We start from the raw sequence: 26,988 nt of genomic DNA, 5'->3' as shown, positions 1-26,988 counted from the left end.
AACAGTTTGCGGGGAATTGTGACTAGCACGTATTGTCATGGATTTGAGTCAGGAAGAGTTGAGGAGAATGAGGGACACTAGGACAGAGTCTAATAAAGTGTTTAATTTTGGTGAGACATCTTATAAGTCCAGAGGAATAATAGAAATACCTGTGATACTAAAAAACAGAAAGTTTTATTTGAAGACGGAAATTCTGCAAGGTGATATACCCTGGCTGATAGGTAAGCAAACCATGAGTAAAATGGGTATGACCCTAAATTTGAAAGAAAATTGTGTCATAGTAGAAGTATTAGGGGGAATGAAAGTAGAGTTAAGAGAAGACGAACAGGGTCATTTAAGAGTGCCTATAAGGAGGAGGAAGGTAGAAGAATTATTACTGGAGGGTTGGAAGGGAAAGAATCCGAGGGAAATTAAGAACACAATGAAGAAATTACATTTACAGTTTGGTCATGGAAGTGGAGATAAAATATAGGAAGCTAACAGAGGAAGCACAATGGAGTAATGGGTTAATCGAAAAAGAAAAAGAGGAAATAAGAAAGTTACTAACGGAACTGATTAAAAATTGTGAGGTTTGTAAAAAATACAAAAGAAACCCCGCCAAACCGGTAGTAGGCTTTTCTTGGAGTAAAACGTTCAATGAAGTCGTAGCGATGGATGTGGGAGAGATAGAAGAGAGAAAGTTCTTGGTAATAGTGGATATGGCAACGAGATATTGTCAGGCCTGTTGGATAAAAGATAAGAAACCAGAAACTATAATAAAGATACTTTTTGAGTGCTGGTTTGCTATATTTGGAGCACCCTCCAAAATATTGTCAGATAATGGGGGAGAATTTCAAAATGAAAAAGTAAGGAGGATGGCAGAAAAATGGAATATTAAAGTATTAGCCACAGCATCAGAATCTCCGTGGAGCAACGGATTATGTGAAAAGACCGTAGGCATGATCAAGGGAAGTGTAAGGAAGATGATGGAGGAAGAGGAAGTAGATTGGTCCCTAGCTTTGAAATGGGTAGTGAGTGCTAGGAACTGTTTAATGAATAATGGAGGTTTCTCTCCCAACCAATTAGTATTTGGAAAAAACCCTTCACTGCCTAACCTAATAGGAGAAGAAAGTTCTAGTCCTGCAAGCAGAGAAAAAGGGATGGAAGAGGGTATGGTAAGGGACACACTGAATGCAATGCACAAGGCCAGAGAAGCATTTATAAAAAATGAGTCCTGTAATAAAATAAGAATAGCGCTAAACAAAAACATCAGAGAACATAAATTTGAAGAAGCAGTGGTAGGAGATGAGGTATTCTATAAGAGGGAAAATGAAAATGAATGGAGAGGACCTGCTCAGGTAGTGGGAGTATCGGGGAAAACAATAATAGTCAAACATGGGGATTCTTTAAGAGAAGTAGCTAGGATACATGTGACAAGGATTCAACGACGATCACCAGATACAGAAGAGATATCGGCTAGAATAGATAAATCCCATGGGGTGAAAGGTAGGTCAGATGGCCCAAATGAAGGGAAAGTAGATTGGCTGGAAGGAGAGGAGATAATGGGTGAGAGAAGGAATGCAGACACAAGAGACTATAGAAAGAGAGGTGATAGAGGAAACAGTGGAAGATAACGGGCAAAGTGGGTCAATAGAAAGCGAGTTAATGGAAGAGATACCAAAATTCAAAAAGGGAAATAGAGTTAGGGCTATAAACAATGATACAGGACAAGTAGAAGAATGGACTATTTTAGGTCTTGCAGGAAAAAGATCAAGCCAAGCATGGGCTGATTCGTACAATATACGAGACTCACAGTCAGGTGACAAAGGGTGGGTTAACTTGAGGGATTATAGTCAGGTAGAAAAAATTGAAGATGAAGAGGAGGTGTTGCTGGGATTTGAAAATAGAAGCATAATGGAAGCTAAAGAAAAAGAACTTCTAAGTTGGAGAGATAACCAGGTATATGAGGAGGTAAATGATGTTGGACAAAAAGCTATATCTACAAGATGGATAGTAACTGAAAAGATAAAAGGGGGGGAAAGGATATGTAAAGCAAGATTGGTAGCTAGAGGGTTTGAAGAAGAAATGGCTGAGTGGGAAAAGGATGCTCCCACATGCAATGCTGAAATTTTAAAATTCTGTCTAACCATAATAAAGGTGAAAAATTGGAATTGTTATACATTGGATGTCAAAACTGCATATTTACAAGGTGACGAGATACAAAGAGAAGTGTACTTGAAGCCACCAAGGGAAGATGGTTGGAGGGGATTATGGAAGTTGAAGAAAACAGTCTATGGGCTCAAGGATGCAGCAAAAGCATGGTATTGTAAAGTGGTGAAAGTAGTGAAGGAGCTTCAAGGTGAGAGAAGTAGACTAGAACCTAATATATTCTTTTGGAAAAAGAACAATAAATTGGAAGGCATTTTGTGTACACACGTAGATGATTTTTGCTACGGAGGAACTGAAGGATTCTTAAAGGAAACGATTGGGAGATTGAAAGGGAAATTGCAAGTAGGAGAACAAGAGAGTAAAAGGTTCAAGTATATAGGAGTAGTAATAGAGCAGAAGGAGAATAGATTTTCCCTTAATCAGTGGCAGTATATAAATTCCATAAGAGAACCAGAGGCTAGAAGATATACGGGTAATAGAGTGCTAGAACAAAAAGAGTTAACAGAGTACAGATCAGTGGTAGGACAGCTGAATTGGGTATCACTACACACGATGCCAGAAATATCATATGATATTAGCGAATTAAGTAAAGCATTTAAAGAAGGAACAACTCAGGATATGAAGAAACTTATTAAAATTGTGAGAAAAACTAAGAGCATGATGGGCGAAGTTACAATAAGTGAGATGGAAGAAGAAAGGGTTTATTGGGAAGCCTATGCAGACGCTTCATTTGGAAACATAGAAGATGGCCATACTCAACTGGGTTATATTATTTCTTTGACAGATGGGAAGAGGAGAAGTCCCATATGGTGGAAGTCTAGGAAATCCAGGAGAGTGGCAAAATCCACCATTGAGGCTGAAGCCCTGAGTGTTGGGGAAGCTGTAGAAGGATTGATATATTTCAAGCATTTGTGGGAAGAGGTAGTAGGAGGGAGAAATTTAGAAGCCTTGGTTAACACTGATAGTAAAACACTAATGACCGCCATCAAATCGAGCACTGGTGTAAGTAGCAAGAGATTAAAAATAGATATTGCTGCAATAAGGGAAACCATTGAATCCGGGGAAATAAAGGAGGTGAGATGGATAAAAGGAAAGGAGCAAGTGGCTGATGTATTAACTAAAGCAGGAGTTTCAGGGGAATGTATTAGAAATTATGTAGAGGGTAAAGAGTTGGAGGACGAAGGAAATTAAGAGGGGAATACTAGGTTAGGAAACAGTCGGAGGGGAGGGAGAAAGAGATAAGTGTGATTATATATTGTATAATTGTTATGGGTATAGATAAGTGTCGATTATAATTGTATAATTGGTTATGGGTATTTTATGCATTGTTGAAATATGGTGGGTGTCCTATATATAGACAACATGTGGTAGATTCTAGAAGGTGTCTGTTGATGTATTTAAGTTGTGTTGTGACGTCATAGGCTGTGACGTCATAGACAAGATGGCGGCGGCGTCGGCAGGATGTAAACAATAACACGGGGGAGTAGAAAGCACGTGTTGGTGGTTGGTAGGGGAGAGCTCTCTGTCTGGTAGGAGTTGTTTTTTGGGTCGTAAGTCTTGTGGTGCTGGTGTTTTAAGGTGATTTCTGGAGTGTACTGGAGTTGGAGAAAGCGTACAGGTGGGTAGATTATTCATTTTTATAGAGAAAGAAAGGAGTTAGGCTAGGCCAAGATTCAAATATGCTTGATTGCCTAGCTTGAACCCTAGGAACGGACGAAAATGCCTTGCTATTGGAACGTGATAGTAAGCATCTGTAAGATCTATAGAGGTGGTGACGGCCCCACGGGGAAGTAAGGTCCGCACCTGCGAGACGGTCAGCATATGGAACTTGTCACATTGAATGTATGTATTCAGATGAGACAGATCTAAAATTACCCTTTGCTTTGAGTCTTTCTTTGGAACGCTGAACACGCGACCTTGAAATTTCAAATATTTTACCTCTTTTATTGCATTCTTTTGTAAAAGTTCTTTTGCATATAGAACTAGGTCTGCCGTTGGAGTCTGATGAAAACTGGTTGGAGGAGGGGGCCCCTCTATCCAACTCCACCCCAGACCCTTGGAAATTATGCTGTGTGCCCATTTGCTGAATATCCAACGGCTTCGAAAGAGGTACAGCCTTCCCCCTACCTGAGGATTCTCACTGGTTTGCAGAAGGTCTGCTCCCCCGGGTTCCCCAGAATCCTCTGCCTCTTGCGGAAGCCCTTCCACTGCCTCTGTTGCGAAAGGCTCCTCTTGCTCTACTACCTCTGGCATGTCTGTTATACCCATGAAACACGCCTTGTGTTTCATAGGTAGGGTTAAACGCCGGAGATGGCGTAAACGAGGTAGAAGTTACTTGTTGGTGAGGCAGTTGGGTGACCCACACATACTGTTGTTGGGGCTGCGCCTTTGACGTAGAAGGCTGACTCACCTGTGGCACCGGCATTGTCTGTACCATCGGTTGAGCTTGAGGACCTTGGAATGACTGGAATTTCCTTGGTCTCTTTCTGCCTCTTGATTGGGTCCTGGATGGATCAAATTTGCTCTTAGGAATCAGGCCGCACCGGACCTTGAGACTCTGATTAACTCTTGCTGCTTTGCTGAGGACGCTGTTCACTATGTCCTCCGGGAACAGGTCAGGACCCCAAATTGAGGCTTTAATCAGCTTATTAGGCTCATGCCTAATCGAGGCTTCGGACAGGACGTGCTTTCGGCAGTTACGTCGGGCTACCGCAAAGTCGTACGCGTCACATTGTAGAGTGTGAAGCAGTGACTTTGTTAAAGTCTTGAACAATGGCTCATCTGCATACACTAGAGAGGCCATTTCCGCCATTGTGGCTAAGTTGATGGACCTACTCAGCCGCATACGAGCCTCAAATTCTATTTTAACCAGGGAGTCCGGAAGCCTGGGTAAACGATCACTGAACTGTGTAGAAGCACAGTCAGTGTTCAACTTCCCTGTTGTAAACGTTGCTGGTGCGTCAACCCAGCAATTGTGATCTCCCGGGAACAGAAGAGAAGTCAAGTCAGTTTCACGCAACTGCGGCATGGGTTTATCTTCAATCGCCGCTTGCAGAGCAAGGTCAACTACCTTAGTGGTGCAAGGAGTCAGTGTCTGTCCTTCCACCACAAACATCGTGTATGAACTCTTGTAAGGCGTCAGCATGGTGTTGACGCACTCCCATTCATTCAAAGTCTGAACCCAGGCGGACTGCGCTTGCTCTTTTGGGTAGATAACGGTTTCCTTCGAAACCTTATCTAGCCTTATCAGCGATTCTTCAGTTAAGCGCGCATATCCCGGGAAGGGAAATTGAAGTCCCGGCGGGTAGAATTCAAAATCATCTACAGGCCGGGTGCCACATCCTTCAAGAGTCAACATGCCATCTACGAACGGGGCATGTAAGGCCAGTCGCAAAGGATTACTTTTGACGAACGCCGGGAGTTTAGAGGCGTCTGGGATCACGTACTGCTGCTGTTGTGGCAGTCCGGATCGCAAAAGATTCTCAATCAGGTTCTCCTGATTTTGCAGTCTTTGGGTCAAGGTATCCATGGACTGCAGGCGATCGGCTATGGATCCAATCTGGGATTGGACTATGCTGCCCATCTGTTCCATAAGCTGGCTCGAGAAGGCTACTGGGTCAAAAGGCACCTCCGGTGTCTTAGCCTTCGAGCTTCTTGCTCTCGACCCATGGTGTGAGGGAGTAACAGTGACAGAGTCTATCAATGGCTTGGAAGCCGACGATGACCTGGATGGTTTAGGCAGCTTGGAAGGCTTACTAGGCTTGGGTAAGGGCTTCTTCAAGTGTTTGAGTTTTGGGGTCACTGAGCATGGCCTGTCCCCAGCCATGTTCTTCCCAGTGAACCCCTGGAAAGAAGTTTGAGAAGAGTTAGACAGCGCCGGGCTAGGAATGGGTATCCTAGACTGGGCACCTCCTGCCTCACTTACTTCCCTACCTTGTTCCGTGGTGTCAAGGACCATCGGTTCCATATCCAAATTGATGGCTGCTACATCATCTAACACCGTTTCTCCCAGTCCCTCAAGATCCTTCGGCAAGACCTGGGTGTCTTCCCTAATCCTGGCGATGATAGGTGCCGCCACTTCGTTGGCCACCGCCGCCGACATCTTGGCGTTAGGGTAAAGAAGATTACACATTTCCTCCGCCAGGATGTAGGGTTTCTTCGCCTTAACATTTCTTCCGAACCCGCCGACCCAGATCTTGAGGGTCGACATGGAGGAGTTCTTGATGGCCTGAGGGGTCTGAAAGAGAGTGTTTCCATTAGGATTGATTAAAATTCTCTAATTTAATTAATTTCTCCAAATTTATCATCAAAATATATTTGGAAGTAGTTATTAGACTATGGAACGGTATACTTACCGAGTCCGCGGTTATCTTTGAGACCAGCCCGTAGCAGATCTCGCACCCATCAGGGTGCCACACAATCAAGTCGTCCACCTGGACTGCACACGGGGCATGAGATCTGCAGACCTCATGCCCACAAACTTGCTGTAGAACAGCCGCGCATGCCGTCATCTGGCATCGTACCACCTGTAATTGAAATTGATACATGACTATCTTATTTTGGAATTTACTGGAGCCCGGAGTTCTTAAAGTAAGCTTATTCTAAGATACTCAAATTCCAGGTGGATGCATACTTTATTACAGCAAGTCTAAATAATCATTAATATATTATGGTCATTTAATATTGTAATTGTCGTCGTTTTGTTTGTTGTCATTATTAGCCCGTCGGTGCCGGGAAGGTGATTTCAAACGGAAATTAAGGGTAAACTTATACCAGTCCGTCGGCTCCGGAAAGCTAAACTGAGCATGAGACCAGCAGGTCTTGAACGCCTACCGAGGTAGGTCGAACAGGTAGTAGAAAGGTTACGGAGGTGTGAGTGCTAATGGCTCCTGCCGGCTCCAGGAACCCTCTATGCGATATGACGACAATATTTAAAAAGAAAACGGAGTATAAACTCGTACATCATATAGTTTATAATACAAACTCAACAATAAATAAGTCAATACTAGGCTTTATGTGTAACCCTCCTCCGGAATCACCCCGCTTCATTCTTCCATGAGGGATTAGCCTATAGTACCTCAGATCAGGGTAAGATGCCTGAATCTGAACCAACCATTAAGCTATAGCATATATATAAAAATTAACAGGCTATCCCGGTCTTATCATAATCGGAAGGAACAAAGAGGAGGATACCGAGATGAAGGATACTAGGAACGTGGCAAGTGCTCCGTCCGGCACATCCGGAGGCCAACCGTTAGTAGCCAGGAGAGAGCGCTACTTGCCTCGACCCACAGAGCGAGAGCGTACCCACTCTCTCTCTCTCTTTCAGCTGTTTTCCACTCATGCTCTAGAGCGTGTGAGTCACGTGGTACCCCATGGATGGGGTGTGGTGAGGCGTACTCCACCGAGGTGGGTAGCGGTGAGAGGGACCAGCCGAGGAGAGTGGCTCGCTCGCGATCAAGTGGACCCTGTGACTGGCCAGGTGGGACAACCCTCCGAGAAACAGTGGATCCATGCGATCAGAACAATAGGCTCGTAGCCTAACCCTAACAAAATGACCATAAATCTCACAATAATTAAATACGAAATTCCCAATTATTACTAGATAGGTTATCATGGCAAGCAAAAAAAGCAATATTAAGGGGTATACTGAGGAAGAGAGAGGAACATAAGGAGATACAAGCGTGTAGCCTAGCCCTCCAAAATCGGGTAGATGCCGACCTGGTCAGGAAGACTAAATCGCTCCACAAAAATTAGCCCTCCAAAATCGGGTATAATGCCGACCTGGTCAGGTAAATATATGATTTAAGGATATCATCCTGTAATACCAAAAGTTCCATCTCTATTCGTAACCCTCAACTGAAACTAGCCTAATCCCTTATGTAGGGATAGCATGTAATACTAATCGAAATAATAACAATTGACCTAACAATTTTAATTCAGTAATCATACGTATAACCAAGGGAAATACCTTGGTGTAAGCTACCTTCCGAAGCTGCATACAGCCCGGTCGGGTAGCCTAGTGCAAGCCAAATAACCTAATCTTAAAACTAGCCAGAATAGCACAGCGTGCCAACTTGTAAATTAACAATCAATGTGTAAGATGTCTAAAGTTAAAAGCAGACCGCAATTAGTATGAGGAACTAATTGCCAATCGCCATGTAAACAAAAGACTCTGGGAGGTAGCGACATCAAAATGGCTGACGGGGAGCGGCATCATCCGAACTTCCCGATACGTACTTAAATTACTCAAGTAATTAAATGTATACAGACTATCACTACCTCCAGATCAAAGAACTGATAATTGAAATACTCAACTTAGCAATATAGGCTTCTAACAGGTCAGACATCTTGGAAATATCACAAATCACAAGACACAAAAGGAACGCGTGCACTTCTTATGATGCTATGAAAGGAATGAGCGGAATCGCATGGGTGGAAGTAGTAGTAGCGGGCAGTAGTGGGATGTAGAACGGCACCTCGTAGTAACGGGGGATTTTGAGAGAGGAGAGATCTAATTGGTAAGAGACCTCTGACAGTGGTTTTTCATGCCCCAGTTACTATACCGACACCCTATATGGGTGAGCGAGCTGGGTTCATTCCTAGCATTCCAATGCAACTTTTTCTCTGGTAATATATAGCAGTTATATACCTCAGAAATGATGCTATAAGGAGCATTTCACGGAGCGGCACAGGTTGAGCCCAGAAAAGTATGAATTTACAGGATTAACAAAAATGGCTAGCAGACTGAGATAGTCTGGACATATGATTAAGAGAACCTGCAGCATGGATATAATGAAGAGAGGTGGCTAGACCTTCAAATAAAAATGTTTCACTAGAAGAATACAGAAGAAAGATTATATTATGAATAAGGAATTGGTGGAAAGATGTGGTTCAAGAGGTAAATAAGGGAGCAACAAGACAACATCTGTAGGATGACCCAGAAAATCATGGGGAAAGGGGATAGATGAAAGAAGACTGACCTGATAGGGGTTCAGGCAGAAAGCCTACAGGACAGAGAGGAGTGGAGAGACTGAAGTAAACACATTTATGGTATGATGAAGATGAACATGTGTTAAGAATGAGTGAGGTATAGTTAGTAAAAAAAAAAAATAAAAAAAAAGTAAATATTGATGTAGCATGAGAAAGACCAGAAGGAAGTACATGAAAATCATGGAAATATAGCATATATGAAGACTAAATTTAATCTTCATATATATGAATTTAGGCATTAAGTGCACAAGATAGACAAGAGTAGGGAGAAGTCAATGTTTAATCAAGTAAAGAGACAATCTGAACAAAAGTGCAATTGTGATAAACCTATTAGAAATTATGGTAACCAAAGGTACCGCAGTACAGTGATAATCTCGGTACTCGCCTGCTTCGAAACTCATTGAATTCAACACTCAATACATTTTGACAAGAAAATATTGTCTAGGTACTCATAATTCTCTTGGTACTTGACACTCAAGGTAAGACATTTCTGAGTCAAGACACGTGACTTAGTACCCCTTTTGTTCAAAACAAAGTCTTCACGCTTCAGTCACTACACTGCTTTCAGTCCATTCACAACCCTTGTCAATCAACTCTGACTCTTTTGCCCTGGTTTTTGCATTTTTTCTGTATTCATATACATATAGTGCATCATGGGTCTTAAGAGAAATATGTAGTAGTGATAATAGCGAGACCAAAAGAAAATAAGTCACATGCACAATAGAGCAAAAAAAGGAAATAATGGGCAAATATGAAAGTACTAGTATCTGCATGTTTGATCTTGCTGCTGAGTACACTATGCCCAGAACAATGACCTCCACTATCATCATTAAAAATACAGAAGCAATCAAAGCAACAGATGTAGCAAAAGGAGTTAAAGATGTGACAAGTAGAGATCTCAAACACCTGAGGAAGTGGAAAAATTGATTTTAATCTGGATTTATGAAAAACAGTTAGCAGGTGAAAGTGTTTCCAAGGCCATGATTTGTGAAAGGCAAAAGTGTTACACACCAATATTTTACAAACAAAGCCTGTAAAGAGCTCTGAAGTTAGTGAAGAGTTTAAAGCCAGCCATGCCTGGTTTGATAACTTTAAAAAGAGAACTGGCATTCATAGTGTAGTGAGGCGTGGAGGAACAACCAGTACCAATGAAAATGTTGCTGATGAATTTGTTCATGAATTTAAGAACTATATGAAGTCTGAGGGTTTTATTCCTCAAGATGTATTTAACTTCAATAAGACAGGGTTATTTTTGAAAAAATGCCAAATAGGACCTATGTAACTCATGTGGAAAAGGCACTGTCAGGTCAAAATCTAATGAAGGACAGGATAAATTCTAGTGGGAACTTGAAACTCAAGCTGTTAGTAGCCTATCAAAATGAAAACCCAAAGTTTTCAAAACTAGTAACGTTCAAATAAACAAGTTACCTGTAGTGTGGAGGGCAAATAGCAACACTTGGGTCACCAGACAGTTTTTCATGGAATGGGTAAATGAAGTTCTTGGCCCAACCATAAAAAATACTTACTAGAGAGAAATTTGACTCTAAAGGCAATACTGCTTTTAGACAATGCTCCTGCCCACCCTCCAGACTTGCAGGATGACTTGATGAAGGAATTCAATTTTATAATCATTAAGTTCTTCCCCCTTAACACAACTCGGCTGATCCAGGCCATCGACTAGCAGATCATCAGTAATGTAAAAAAAACTATACAAGGCACTTCCAGAGATGCTTTAAGGTAACCACAGACACCCAGCTGACTCTCAGGGAAATCTGGAAAAATAATTTAGATATCCAATGCCTCACTCTTGTTTATATGGTTAAGGGCAAAATTGTCTACAGGACCTTGAACTCTGCATAAAAGAATTTATGGCCAGAAGCTGTAACCAAAAGGGACTTTATAGACTTTGAGACTGATCCTGACCCAATTGTGGAGGATATGCGGTCTTGGCAAATCCTTGGGCCTGGAAATCAGTGGTGAAGACAAGGAGTTAGTGGCAGAGCACAGAGAAGCGCTGAACACTGAGGAACTGCGGGAGATTCAGAGGGAGCATCAACATGTGGTGGTAGAGTAACTGTTGCTAAGTGAGCTGGATGGAAAGGAGAATATCCCCATTTCAATAATAAAAGATATTTGTGCCAAATGAGTGGAAGTGCAAAATTTAATTGAAAAATATCACCCTGAAGAGTCTCAGTTAAAGCTCAATGGCCATAAGAGACAGAAAATTGAATAGGAATCACCATTGTCACAAGTGCCCAATGTTTCATTGGAAGGGGGACTCTCCTTCTAAGTTGAGCATATCTTAGCTTAACCAGACCACTGAGCTGATTAACAGCTCTCCTAAGACTGGCCCAAAGGATTATATTTTCTTTATACGAGGCTAGGAACCAATTGGTTACCTAGCAATGGGACCTACAGCTTATTGTGGGATCCGAACCACGTTATATCGAGAAATTAATTTCTAATCGCCAGAAATAAATTTCTCTGATTCCATGCTGGCAGAGCTCTCCTTCCAAACAATTTTCTTCCTCACCACCATATCCACCTATGTCATCAACATTACGCTTCCCAGCACAGTACTACAAGCAAATTACTTTCACCAGTATTTTTCTGTATTTAATCTAATTACTGTTTTTTCTTTATTCATGATTAGGAATATAGAACTTTAAGTAGTAAAAGGCAAGCCAATCAATCCATAAAATGCCTTATAAAGCATTAATTTGTTGCATTCTAGAATGAATTAATTCAGTTTACATTATTCCTTAAAAGGACAATTTGTTTGGTACTTATTTTTGGCACGGCAACCATTTAACAATGAGTACATACCAAGGTATCACTGTACTATAGTCACTCATCTAACAACATGATACTATGGTACTGTACTTTGTAAAACAATTTTATATATTCACTGATTTGCATTTCTCTCATATGGATAGCTCACAAGTTTGGTTGTTAAATGAGAGGTCTTTAAACACAATAAGTATCACCCAATGTTTTATATAAAAGGTACATTTTATGCAGCTAACTCATACATCAGGAAGTGTACCTTAAAATAAAATTATTATATACAGGCAGATACAAATAAAATAATTACCAAAATTACTGATTAGAATAGAAAATGATGACTATCATAATGAATAGTATGCATGTAAAAAAATCTGTAATATCTAGAGTAAAAATAAGTTTCATTCTAAATAATAAAACAATACTACATACCTGTATACATATATGAAACTACTGCATCCACAACATCAAAATTTACATCGATGGGTAAGGTAAATCTACAAAACTGATAAAGATATTTTAACTTCTTTCTTCTCAAATACATCTGTCTGTAGAAGTATGGACTGCGGGCAACTAAAACAGATCGATGTGCCTGGAATTAAATAATCTCGATTCACTACGATATCAATCAAATTAATTTGTTTAATCATGATAATTTGCAACCAACTAATAACAACTGTCTTTGCTCTTATTTCCAGATCATTTTGATGACTTCAACCTTGGTCATATTTTGCAAATTTTTCATCTGTTGCATGCATAAAGTATGGTATTAAAGATAAAAAAAAATAACAAATATTGGCAACAGTTACTAAGCAAAGGTACAAAGCTGCTTGAAAAGTGGACAGCCATATTAATCATTGTAGCCCTCATCCTTCTGCTGTCAAAGAACTTTAGTCAATGAAGTCAAGAAGTGGACCTTCACACAAACATGAGTTTATACTAGATAACAATATCATAAGACAAATTTCTTGTAATTGTAGCAGATTGAGAACTTACATAAACCATTTGTCGTTTGTCCATATCAACAAGAGCAGTATTGCAATCAATTCTGAGTTGCCTCATCTGTTCTAGTGTATTACCAAGCGAGGGATCACCAAACTGATGGTGATCTGGTTCAGCGTCTAAATCTTCTAAACCATCAGTAGCTCCACCATCATCCCACACAGGTGGAGGTGGTGGCTGTACTTTTCTTGGACGACCCAAACGACCTGGTACCCTCTCAACTGGAGAAGTGTTAATAGGATCTCTTGGCCCATAACCTACAACCTGAAGTGTAAAATTTCAATGCTTCTTTAAAAGCAAACCTGTAATTTACATACACTACATGTTACTTACCAAAAATTAAAACAGGCTAAGATCAAGATCATATAATAACATTCCCTAACAATAATTGAGAATCAATTAAGATCTGACGTTATTAAGAACATTGATGATAATGAGTTTGAGGAACCAATTATATGCTAAGGTTGTGTCTACAATTTATGCATGTGAATCACATAGCAGACCCTTGCTTGAAGTTTTTTAAAACATCAACAGATCAGGCTTTGGCACAACCACAGGGATTTCCTTCAAGGGCTTACACCATGACAGCTAGAAAGTCTTCATTTCCAATATGTAATTCTTTGTCACACCATAATACAGCAAGAGGTATTATGCAGAAGCTGTGATGGGCAGCCAATATGTAAAATGTTAAAAGGCCTAGTTGGGGATTTCTAAGGAGGATTTGCCATGTTTGAGCACCTGCAGTTCCTCTGCATTATATTAACTGGGGTCTTCATCTAGTAACAAAATGTATTTTAGTTGAATAAAATCTGGCTTTCTTAAGGGTCTGAGGAGTGCTAGGCATACAAGGAGGTTTTCAAAGTCCAGAGGGTCTGTGTGTAGGAGTCAGGCTGTACTCACTGAGGGGCAAGCCAGCAACAAAGGAAGAACAAAGGGCAAGGAGTAGCCAAGAACTATTTTTATGTAATTATAAAGCAGTAACTTAAAACATTGTTTGTTTGTATGGTGCTTTTACGTTGCATGGAACCAGTGGTTATTCAGCAATGGGACCAACAGCTTTACATGACTTCCAAACCATGTCAAGAGTGAACTTCTATTACCAGAAATACACATCTCTCACTCCTCAATGGAATGGCCGAGAATCGAAACCACAACCACCGAGGTGGGACGCTAATACCATACCAACCATGCCGCTGAGGCACTATACTTAAAATACTGGTTACACAAATCATTCATATCTAACCTCTTAATGAGGAAATTCTGACACGAAAAGATTTATGTTGATGATGACTGGTTGCAACAATCACATACATGAGGCTAATGATTAGTGCATGACAAGTAGGTATATTCATAAAAATGCTATGTTTGTCCATTATACTCTTATGCTATGAAGAAAAAATCTATTGCATCTGATATGAAAACAAAGGGTGTAATGAAAAAATAAAAGTTAATTACCGTACATACTCGAGTAACGTGCGATCTCACATATCATGCGACCCCCAAATTTTCACCAATAAACAGTGGTTTTGTCATGTATCTCATGTATCATGCGAGTTCCTTTTCCGAGTGCGTCAATTCATAAGGTTGGTAATTTAGCGTGCTAATGGCCGAGTCATTCAGATGTGTGCTGCTGCTAGTCAAATTACGGTAATTTTCTTACTAATCACGAGAATTGAATAGAAAATCTCCGTGTACATAATGTTTAAAAAAATGTGCAGTACACACACATTCTCTTATCCAATTTTTCGGTTTTTGGAATTTTTTAGATTTCTGAAATGTGAGGTCAGATGCATAATGAAACAAACATCACTACTGCAGCAAAAACATTTTTTCCCTTTATGTTTTTCATTATCGTTATTTATTACTTACAGTTTATTTAAATAAATATTAATATAATACTGTTAAATGAATGTGAGATAATTAAGATCACCTATAATAAAATAGTGGGACAATTAATACCATATGTTCACTAATAGCTATTATTTTCAAAACAAACATTCCGTAAAACGCAAAAAATATGGATGTATATAACAATCAAAATATAATAATGTTTTGCAGTTCAACTTGTGAATTTTAACAATAAGTATGACTATAAAATATATTTCACCATATCGATCTTGAAGTTGAAGATTCGTAAAATTTTGAGGATGGTCCGGGAAAAGGATTTGCACTTAGTGATGACGCATCGCCACAACACAATGTGGTATTTTCATACCACTATATTGATGACGCATCGCTACGACACACTGGTATTTTTCATTAGAGTTAAAATGATCATATTATATTATTGTTTTCACAAAGAAATAATTATTTAAAGAAAATGATTGAGTAATTTTTGCCGTCAGCAGTCAGAAAATCACGATCATGGTAACATTCAAACCTAGTGCCATCCACGGCATATGTCTATAAATAGAACAGAAGCAGAGGGCAGTCATTGGATAACAGATCTCCATGGCTACCAACCAGCCAATCAGGTGTTGGTTATACTACTACGTACTATGTGAATTTCTTAGAATGAACGTTTACACATGCGAAGCTGACGATCGTGAATTTCTTAGAATGAACGTTTACACACGCGAAGCTGACGATGATGTGTGTGTTTTGCATACAGTACGTAGTTTTAGTTTTTAATAGTGTAAATATTTTACTGATTACATGAAGAACAGAATGATTCCTTCTCATTACTTTGAATGCAAAATGGTTTGAAGATTCTTCCGCAAAAATAAAAAAAAAGTTCTTTAGAAGATAATACCTATTTACTAACGCTGTTGACATACCTTCAAAACAAAATTCAGCTCTTTAATCTCTGGAAAAATGTTAATCTTTCTGTCTGCTAGTCACACCCTTTATAGCCCCCGCGACTAGCAACAACAAAATTTGTTTGTCTGTTTTATCTTTCAAAGATGTAGGTATTACCTGTAGGTACAGCACATTTTTTAACAGTATACCCATACACACACACACATACAGTTGCGCGTGTGCTAATACCTATTGGTTTCAGAGACTCAAGTTAACACTTAACAGTATAGTTGAGAGAGAGAAAGAGAGAGAGAGAGAGAGAGAGTGAGTTCAGCGATGGTTCATCTCTGATCTCTCGAGGAATATTAAGATTTGTTCCCTGCTCTTGTAAATTTAGACCATGCGACTGACAACAACAAAATTCATATTTGTTTTTTCGTCTTCCAGACATGAATTACCAGTACCGCACATTTTTTAACAAGCATGAACACACTGCCTGCATATGTACTAATGCCCACTGGTTAAATATACTCTCTCTCTCTCTCTCTCTCTCTCTCTCTCTCTCTCTCTCAGGAAAGATACCGTCAATTCAAATTATCAGTATCTTTTCCTGATAGACAGACAGACAGACAGGGTAAATATTTAGGGCTTGGCATATGTCAATTATTTTATTATCTTGGGATTTTTGGTTAATCTTGGAATTTTCCATGGTCAATTCTTGGGATTAGCAAGAAAAATGCCATAATTTGAGTAGCAGTAGCAGCAGCTGCAGCACACACCCAAACTATAGTATTTACAAAATGAACAGAGCTCACTGGCTGGGCTGTTTTGGTCCTCCCACGTGTTTGATCTCCGCATATATGCCAAATTAATAACAACAGAGATAAAACAATTTCTCCCATTACAGATATCAAATATTATCTTTTCCGTTACGCAGAATTCTAAATAAATTAGGTAGGTTAATGATTGATAGTTTTTTTAATCCAATAAAAAGAAACGGAGTCAGATTTTCTATCCACATGGCATATCATTTTGGTGCTGTTGCGAATATTTCAACCAGTTCCACGTGCGTTTAAATCCACACTTTACAGTCTGGAACCAGTTCTCCCTTCTGCACATATCTTGATTTCTTAATATCGTAGGTATAGAATAAATTGGTGAGCAAGGAAATATGAAATAAAGCATAACAAAGTAAGTTTGACGAGTGAGAAAATAAACAATCGTATACAGACAGATTCTCTCTCTCTCTCTCTCTCTCTCTCTCTCTCTCTCTCTCTCTCTCTCTCTCTCTCTCTCTCTCTCTCTCTCTCTCTCTCTCTCTGACAAAATAATAGATAGGAAACAATGACTGAATATTGCTTGTATGCGATATGGCAAAGTTTTTGCCTGACTGAAGTGTGGAGTGACTTTGACACCAACTTACAAGTTATTCCTGGTCATCTCACAGCCATTTTCCATAAATAGGTATGGAAAATGCGAAATGCGGGCCTATCCCATAAAAAAGCTCTCGCTCGGACAGCAGTAAGATTAGGAGAGAGAGAGAGAGAGAGCAGGGCCGAAATGGAAGGAGATTAAAGTATACCTGGGAATGAAAAACCCTTATAATCTTATAATTATAGCCTTGGGGTTTGTCTCAAGGACATTCAAAGATGGTTAGTCTAGAACAGTTAAACATGTATAAACCAAAATAATGCAAATGGCACATCATCGCTCTTTTGTATTTTAAAATGCAATAGTAGTATGAGAATATATATAATATTATTGGATATAGTGAAGTACAAGTAAAGCATAACTTTTTAAAAGATCTACTGTTTTCCTCCGGTAGTAACTATCGCAATCGGCCGATTTTGGAAAGCATAGACGGTACGCTAATTTTATACCGCGTGTATGATGCGACCCCTTTGAAATTAGCTTCAAAATTAGGTTTCAAAAGTCGCATAACATGCGAGTGTATACGGTAAATCAATATTGGATTGCAAAAATCAAAGAAAACTAATCTTTCTGAAAAGTAATGTACATGCTAAAAGCAGCAATTATGATTAGTGTTGCCACTGTAATAATAATAAAAAAAATATGTATTCTATGTGTAGAAAGATTAAACCTCTGCAAATTCTTGTAACAATTTAATTATCAGTACAGAATTCACAGGAGAGGTAAGAGAAACAAAGCACCACTAACCTTCACAGCATCACTTTCATCAATTAATACAGTTACTTGTTCAATTTTGAAAGGTTTGTCTGCATCTGGATCTTTCCTTATTTTGTTCAGGTCTATTAAAGTTGCATTAGGTGCTAACTTAGTAACCGACCCAGGAGGGGGTTGGACAGGGTTTGGAAGGGGCTGCCCATCTGGTCCTAATGGAGTTCCATCAGGAGCAGTGTTGAAGATGGGAGGCAACTGTGACTGACTGACTGAAGAGAACCTTTCTTTATTTGGTGATGGCTGAAAGAGGCAAAACAATAAAAGACACTGTACTATAAATATCATACATTTGCTAAATAAATATTCCCATTCAAACATAGTATACAGTGGTCCCCCCGTATTCGCGGGGTATGCGTACCAGAATAGTTAGAACCCGCGAATGTTTGGAACCCCCATAAAAATGCTAAAAACAGCCTATATTTTGTTAGTTAAAACTCAAGAAAACCCACTAAACATTTTCATACTTAGTTTTTTTAACAGTTTTGTCACAAAACTTGCATTTTATGATGAAATTGATAAAAAAAACCAGGAATTTAAGGATATTTCTCATAGAAAAATACAGCGAATGTGCGAATTTTCTGCGGATAATGCGGGTAACATTCCCGAGAGAAATCAGTGTGTGTGTGAGTCCGCGAATCTGGAGAACGCGAATATGGGGGGTCCACAGTACACTCAAGGTATAACATTAATAACACTAAAATTAATTCTTTTATTCTTCAATCAGGTCACAATTATTAATAAATCAATACAAAAATACTATTGATTCAGTTTAAAGTAGACAACATAAATTTACTTTCCATACAGATTGCCTCCTCCATAACTGGAGATTGGTAGTAGTCTTAGAAAATACAGATGAACATGAAAATATATAGCAAGAGTACAAACAAAATGTCATACACCGCAAACATAACGCATAAGTTAACCAAAATGATAACATTAACATGCAATAATCACCATATTAGTAATGTCACATGTCTGAAATATGATGGTAGCAATATGACAAATTTTAAATCAATTTGTATTTTCCATAGCTAACAAACTTTCGGTCTTAATAGGATGTTTTTTCCAAGCGCCAGATGGTAACCAGTTAAAACAATCTGAGATTGTAATCCAAGGAATCTGTGAGATCTGCCAATGCCTGTGCATACAAGGTAAAAGTTGGTCAGCTCAGCAGCTGAACAACATATGTAGTCATCACAAAAATAAAACTATCATTAGTGCTTGCCAAATGAATAACTACGAATAATCTTTACTGAAAATCATGACACTGGCCTCTGTATGTTTGATTACTTATGAGATCTTATTTTCTATAAAAAAGCTAATACAGACCCCTAAGATTATTTCTATATATATATATATATATATATTGATATATATATTATTATTATTAATTATATAGATATAATTATATATTTAAATTATATATATTCTTATATATATATTAATTATATATATATATATATATAGATATATATATATATATATATATATATATATATATATTATATTTATATATATAAATAAAGGTTTTTTTTCCACGAAGGAAAAAATGAAAAAGCGAGATAGCCAAGTACTTTCGGTCCTGTTCGGACCCTTTACTGAAGGCAAACTGATTTTACAGAGAACAACATAGTCAAAAGAAGGCTTAATATCCAAACTGACACTACAAGATTAGCAATAAGGGCGATTTTCACTCTACAGAAAGGAGGAGCCGCCTGAGGGTAGCCACACCTTGAAGGATACACGCAGTAAACAAGTTATTATTCCAGAAAACAGTACATTTTGAAAAAACACGGGAGCATATACAATTTAATATCATGAATTTTACACAAATTTTCCCAAAAAAATTATTATTAATGAAAAGAAGAAAGAAAATATAAATATATATATATCGAGCAAGAGAAAGAGGGAGAGAGAATATATATATATACGTATACGTATACACTATATATAGTTATAATGCAATTTCTTATTGAGCTTACGATACCTCAGTGTAAACTTAACCACACTACTGCACTACAAGGCATACATTTGCCGTACAATCAAGTGATCACTATGCCACAGTGAAAAACTGCATTATTGTTGCAAACTTATCTGCGTATGAAATCTACCGCTATATATATTCAAATTACTGTATAATCTACAAATATAAAGACAAAAAATAGGGGTAAATTAGCATCAGTACACTCAAAAGGAGGCAATCCACCTCAGTGTCCCCCTTACCACAAGCTCACCCTTATCCCACTATGCTTCACTTCATCAGCCTTTCATGAAAACTCAACTATTTTTTCACTTCTTATGGTCCAGTTTCCTTCCTTGTCATTTCTGTTTCATTATGTACTTTTCTTCAAAAATGTTATGCTTTGCTCAAATAAATGTGTGTAAATATTGAAAACAAGTGGAATTCAACTGGCTAGAAGGATCTTTTATTTATTCATTCATGCACATGTATGCGTAAGAGCACTTTTTTTTTGTGTGCATTGTACGTGTATTGTATATACCAAGAAAATTCTAAACCACTGTACCAAAACTGCATGACCCCATACTGTTTAAAACCACAATGTCTGGAACCTACTCATCAACTTACCTGAACAGGAATGGGATTGAACAAATTTGGATTTGGATCAGGATGATTACGAGTTGGTGCACCTGCTGGAAAGTGCCTCTGACAAGCATGGACAGACATTCGTCCATCATCGATGCCTAACACATCTATCCATCGTCGAAAAGTTGTGGGATCTTTGCTCTTCTTTGCAGAATACACAACAACCGCTGAATATACAAAAATATTAAAAAGTTTTTATATTTTCTGCATAAAAAATATTTGTTCTAATATTTTCTACATTATCAATGATACCAAATGAAAAAGATTGTAATTCCTAAACAAACTGATTGCTTACTAAGTACTATTATACTATGATGATGAATACCTCATATGAGGATTTCCTCAATGCTGTTTTAAAAATGAAAAATAGAATATTAATGTAAAACACAGGTTTGTTCATAGCAAAATATCAATATTCAAACATTTTGTATATTGTAAATATGAAAATCCTTCCTTGATAATATTTAAGTAACAATCAAGGTTGCCATAGTAGATACTAAATATACTCGTTATTTGTCACACCTTTAAAATTATTGTTATTAGTGTTGTATGGCAAAACTGGTTGGATTCTGTTGTCAAACTAAATACGTATGTACTTGTTAATTGTCAAACTTTTACAATTATTGTTAGTGTTGTATGCCAATACTGGTTAGATTCTGTTGTCAAAATGACCTTCATCAAAAGGACTCATGTTAAATGAAACTACATTTTCATAAGACTAAAATATTTTACCTTTATACATTTAATGAACAGGTGTTTACATTAGTAAGTAGGAACCTCTAGAACACAATCATATTCCTGATGAGAGGAAAATAAATGGGCAGTGGAATACTATCAGTATTTGTTTGTGACATAAAAAATTTAGTTGAAAACATTCATAAATTTATTTATGAATGTTTTCAACTAAATTTTTTATATGTCCGACATAACTAAATCTAGACTTATTTTTCAGTGTGATTGTTCTTCGTATGTATATCTCACAGACTGGTATATTTTTAAAATACATTGTGTATCAGTTAAAAATGAGGAACAATTGACTTTACTATTACTTTTTTACTCTTCAGCAATTGACAAAGACATAAATATACAAGAAATAACCAGTGTAACCTTTGTTAAGCTTGTAACAAGAAAATTTTAATACAGAATTTCAACTGATCCTCCAAACCAATATAAAGAAAAAAAGGCATTTGTAAAGTAGTGGTTTGTACATTTTTGTGAAAAATGTTACAGTTGTACAGGCACTTCTAGTACAAACAAGGTAGGCTAACCCTATTAACATGAATAATTTCTTGATTCATGCTAACCACACAGGGAATGAGCATTTCTCCTAATTCAGTAGCATGCAAACATAAGATAAAATCATAAGCATAAGTTCTTAAAGAAAAACTGAAATGCTGTGGATTTGCATGCACAGCAAGTTCTTAGAATTGGATACAAATACAGTGTAGCAATCCAGTTCTTAGAATTGGATACAAATACAGTGTAGTAATGCATTTGAGGAAAAAACAAGAAAGATAAAGATAAAAATGGAAATAATTGCTTCTTAAACAGCAACATCTACGACAAGAAAAATATATCTATACATACAAATGTCATACTGAAACATCACTAATGACTACCTGGAGATGATGCTCCACATCCTGGAACATGGCATCTACGGGACAGCACTGGTATCCTGGCATCTCCACTAACTGACATTTCATTGACCTGCAAACATGTATTAAATGTTATTTTTGAGAGGATGTCGTTATAGATGCAAAAAACAGAAAATGGATAATTACTTCAAGAAAATAGTACATAGATACTATAGCCATAAATATCAACATATATTCCATGGAGAAAGCAGTTATAGCTACAGTGCTCTCTGAGACACTGCTGGGCAAACATTTGCCAAACTATTTTATCAAACACTGCATGCAACCTACTAATGAATCACACTATTGTACTAACACCCAAACAGTACAGCCTAACTTTTAAATTTTTTTTTAACTACACACATTGGTGTAAAATAATAATGACTATAGGAGTCAAGCAATTAATTTAGTATACTATGTGCTCTATGTCAACAACCCCCTGGGGGGTTAGTACCATCAGTGCACTTCGCAGGGTGCACTGTAGGCATTACTAAAAGTTCTTTGCAGCATCCCTTCAGCCTGTAGCTGCAACCCTTTCATTCCTTGTACTGTACCACCATTCATATCTTTCTCCCATCTTGCTATCCCCCCTCTCCCAACAATTATTTCATAGTGCAACTTCGAGCTTCTCCTCCTGTTACAACTTTCAGACCTACCTACTCTCAATTTCCTTTCCAGCGCTGAATGACCTCGTAGATCCAGTGCTTGGTCTTTAGCCTAAACTCTATATTCCATGCCATTCTATGTCAACAGCCAATACACAATATAAAGTTAACATATATTGAATTAACTTGGTATCGCCATGGGTGGCATATACAACTTATGAACCTCCCTTGTTTGGAAAAAGCCTCACTACCTCATGGAAATTATAGTTAAAGGCTAAGGCACATCCCATAAAAAGACACATGCACTACTGAATAAATTTCAAACCTGTCTCTGCAGATGCTACAGGGCTACCACTCTTTAGCTGTCCTGGTTATTTTGTCCAATTAGTACATCTAAAGGGGAACTTTACAGCCCATGGCAACTACCGCTGTCCATTAGTCTCATCTTCATGTATGGACTACAGACCTCAGTTTGATGACCATTGGTGTTTAGGTTATAAACTTAAGCATTTGACAATTTTACCCAACTTCAATAACTGACTTGCTGAAAATAGATGAGAGTTACTAGCAGAGGCAGCACTTATGGGGAGAGGGGATAAATGCTAAGGGGGATGTCCCTGGGTTTCTCCATTGTAGTTTATGATAGAAAAAGAACTTTAATACTGTAACTCATGAAGATGCAGTCAAACAAATTTTTGGCTACAGCCCTCTTCTTCCCACTGTGAAGGATAGTGATATGCAATAACTTTCTGCACAATGGCTGAACCTTATATAAGACCATTAAATATGAGTTTTAGAACAATAGATCCAATACTCTATTTGCAAATTTTAAAACAGTAGAATAAATTCTAGTGATATCTACTTGCACAAATTACACATGCTCTTCACAAGTACAATCACAATTGACATAGCACTGCACTTTGAATATAATGAAGAATAATGATAGAAAATAACAATCTAAATAGCACAGTATCATGTACAGTTTAAAGAAATTAACACAAGAATGAAATTAATGAAATCGGAAAGCAATACTACATACTTGATAGATATGTCAGCTACAGTGAAACTAGAGAATATGGGAGGGCTTTTAAGATGAGATATAAGGGACCTTCCATTCATCTAACCATTCGCCAATTTCAACCAGTTATTTAACTCTCACTTTGTACAACTACACTGAAGCATCTAGGCATAGTACAGTATAGTGCATTAAAGTAACTATGTACAAGTATGCACTTGGATGAATATAGACTATTAGAGCCAAGATTGGAATGACATTTGAAAACCTGAGAGCCATAATGTTCAAGCAAAATATTCTAAACAGGGCCAGTATAAGCACTAAAGTTTGAAATATTCAGCAGTAATAAGAATTAGAACCTGACATAAAGGTATTTCATATCAGGAATACCACAACACAGTAGTACTTTGTAAAAAGAATGGCACCTCACTGTTGACCTAGAAAGTCACAGCTAACCACTACCTAAATGGATTAGATGTTTTATTCTAATTATTATGAATGTTGCCATTTTTATTAATGTTATTAACTTTTCAGAAAGTTAATGGAGGAGATCCAAGAATGGTAGAACCCTACAGAAGGTAAGGAGCCACATTGTACAACTGCAAATCAGGAACCCTTGAATTAAGAAGCATGGTTTTCTGTACCTTATCATAACATAATCATTAATTTACAGCCACCAAGATAGGCTACAGCCCTAAATAAGAAATATGCAAAGAATTAAATTTTTTATGCCACAGTTATGCTAAGCGAGCCCTAGAGTATACATACATTGTTTGCTATGACATGACAAGTTCTCACCATCATATCAATACAATAGCACCTATTCAAATAACAACAACATCAGCATTTTTTTCAATGAATTGTAAAGGCCAAGTTAATGGCAACAAATTGTTAATTTTCTATACCTCTATTTGATCTTTCCAGAATCTTTCAAAAACTCTCCAAGGTCTTTGCAAAATTCTTTGCCACAACACGTTCTATTTATTTTTTTCCTACTTTTGTTCTCAGCCACTTTATAATCTCATCTTTAGCATAAAATCTTGATAATGTTTTTAGCCAATAAAATCTGAACATTTTGAATAATTAATTTGTATACTTGGACTTACCAGACTTTAGATTAGTTGCCATTCAGAAATAGGTAAGATGCCTTTCTTGTCTTCTGATTATACAGATGCTTTACAGAATATTACCCTATTTAGTTATTTTGTACTGCAACAGTAATATGCAATATACATAACACAAAGCCATACAGTTTCTATAATATCATGAAGTAATCCTATCATGAGAAAATACTCAACTTTCCAAGAAAGTGTATCAATAAACCAATCTGTAGTTATGATGATTCCATGACCAAATGTAATTTAGGATATAGTAGTAGTTTATTATAGAAAAGATAACATGTACTCAGGGCTGAAAGGGGGAGAGTGCAGCCTTTCAAGTACTATGCTGCACCCTTGGGTAGGTTAGAATTCCTCAATATATGGGCAAGGTCAGCCCCAGTCATGGTGCCTAGGTTAGATTAAAGAAGTTTAAGGTTCCATTAACCATCCTCCCTTACAAAGTGGCTACTTTAACATCATCCCATACCTGCGGCATTTAAAAACAGGTCCTGAAGTTTGCCTCTGAATACCTCATTAATCAGAATGCTAAATTGTTACATGGATAAATCCTTAATCAACCTACCTAAGGGGGTGAGTCCCCTCATCATTGCTCGAGATATAGCCCTAACCATTTCCTTCAGTGAAGGGCACAACTTGCCTAACCTAGATTGGTCTACCAAAACATGTCCCTTTAACCAATTAACCATCCTCCAGTCCTTTAGCAGTATAGGGAGGGTATGTTAAACTAATGCTAGGTTAGTTTAGGATCATGTGGTTACTATTTGGCCTAAAACATTCTCGCTGTTAAATTAAACATCCATTAATTTTCTTGCTGCTTCTCATTAGGAGTTCTGAGTATAGCAGACTTCATAATCACAATGATAATGCTATTCATGTTTTTAATCTGGTAGCTATCCTTCAAAAACCGGATTCCGAGAGTGGCCTTTTCCTCCTACAATTGTCTTGTTTAAAGATAGCCTAAGCGACAACAAAATCATTAGCTAGATGGATAGGGAACCACAAAAGCCAACTAGTTTCCAACCCCGTCCCCCAAATAGGCTAATCTACTGGTCTGCATTTATAACAGCTCAAATCATTTCCACGTGATAAGCGGATCACGCCTCAGATGTTTAGTAGGGCATAAAATTTTGCCATAAATACCCATACCGGAACATTGAACATCATTACCGTAATACATTAATGAAACCAAACCTTATCAGTAAAGGTACGTCAGAGATAACCAAGACCTCTCCCCAACCATATAATCTACGATGGGAGGTGTAAGGGTAACATTAGTGTCATTATATTTCTCTACTTTTATTCATTCCTTTCAGAACCAAGACAACCCCAGAGCAAATCTTTGGTGACAATAGGTGTGCTCAACGGCTCATGGGATTCAAATTCATGCGTCAGGTTCACGAACTTACCTTTCACTTATAAATATAAACGCGCAAAACAAATATGAAAGAGATCAACAAATGGCGATTATGGCGTCGATACAGATGGCAGCACCATCAGGGGAGTCTCTCTAGTTACGAGGAATGCTACGCCCGACATTTTCATTTGTTTTTCGAATGCAACAAATCATCTTTCACCTTAAGTTTTGTCATTTCATGCAACCTAAGTTGTCATGGTTCACGAGACATAATAGTTTTGTTGGTATTCCATGGAGTATAGGGGTCTATGAGCATTTTATTTCGTGTTGCTTATAAGGAATCTAAATTTTTTACGTTTTCTAATCATGTTCAAGTAACCTCAGACTTGAGTTTCTTATAGATTATTGTCCTATAAATCTTACAATCTAACGTGAAGAAAACTACGATTGTGAAACGCTTACAGACGTTTTCCTTCTTTTATAAGTCAGGGTAACATTGGGTTATCACACAAACTGTCGTCGTTTAAACAAAATAAAAACTCACTTCTGGGAAAAAATAACAATGTGAAGCTTGACATAATCATAAAAAATATTCATTTACTTATTACATCACGTATGGCAAAGTTTTCGTTAAAATCAACAAAGGTTCTTCATGCAGGACGAAGCGCAAGCTTTTATTGTACCCAACGTCCTAATGGGCGAGAAAGAGATCGTAAAATCAAATTATCACAAACTTCGCAGAAATTAATTATTGTCGTAGCTTTACAGCTGGTTAATAGAGTGTCG

General features: G+C 37.8%; 1 protein-coding gene across 3 annotated transcripts in view; it reads right to left on the bottom strand.

Moving 5' to 3' along the window:
* The window catches only part of LOC135224621 (uncharacterized), a 40,399-nt gene extending 14,050 nt beyond the window's left edge, over positions 1-26,349 (bottom strand). Inside the window, exons 1-6 of one of the 3 annotated variants that reach the window (XM_064263810.1) lie at positions 26,255-26,349; positions 22,093-22,180; positions 20,456-20,640; positions 17,845-18,108; positions 12,922-13,191; positions 12,358-12,517 (exon numbers count right to left, since the gene is read on the bottom strand). In XM_064263810.1, the coding sequence (XP_064119880.1) occupies positions 12,358-12,517; positions 12,922-13,191; positions 17,845-18,108; positions 20,456-20,640; positions 22,093-22,171 (958 nt within the window). In that variant the 5' untranslated portion in view covers positions 22,172-22,180; positions 26,255-26,349. The other 2 variants (XM_064263820.1, XM_064263830.1) reach the window with 2 other exon arrangements.
* Positions 26,350-26,988: the final 639 nt, after the last annotated feature.

This window comes from Macrobrachium nipponense, chromosome 20 (assembly GCF_015104395.2).
Source record: "Macrobrachium nipponense isolate FS-2020 chromosome 20, ASM1510439v2, whole genome shotgun sequence".
NCBI lineage: Eukaryota > Metazoa > Arthropoda > Malacostraca > Decapoda > Palaemonidae > Macrobrachium > Macrobrachium nipponense.
The sequence above is the reverse complement of the archived record's forward strand: the minus strand, read 5'-3'. Positions and strand labels throughout refer to the sequence as shown.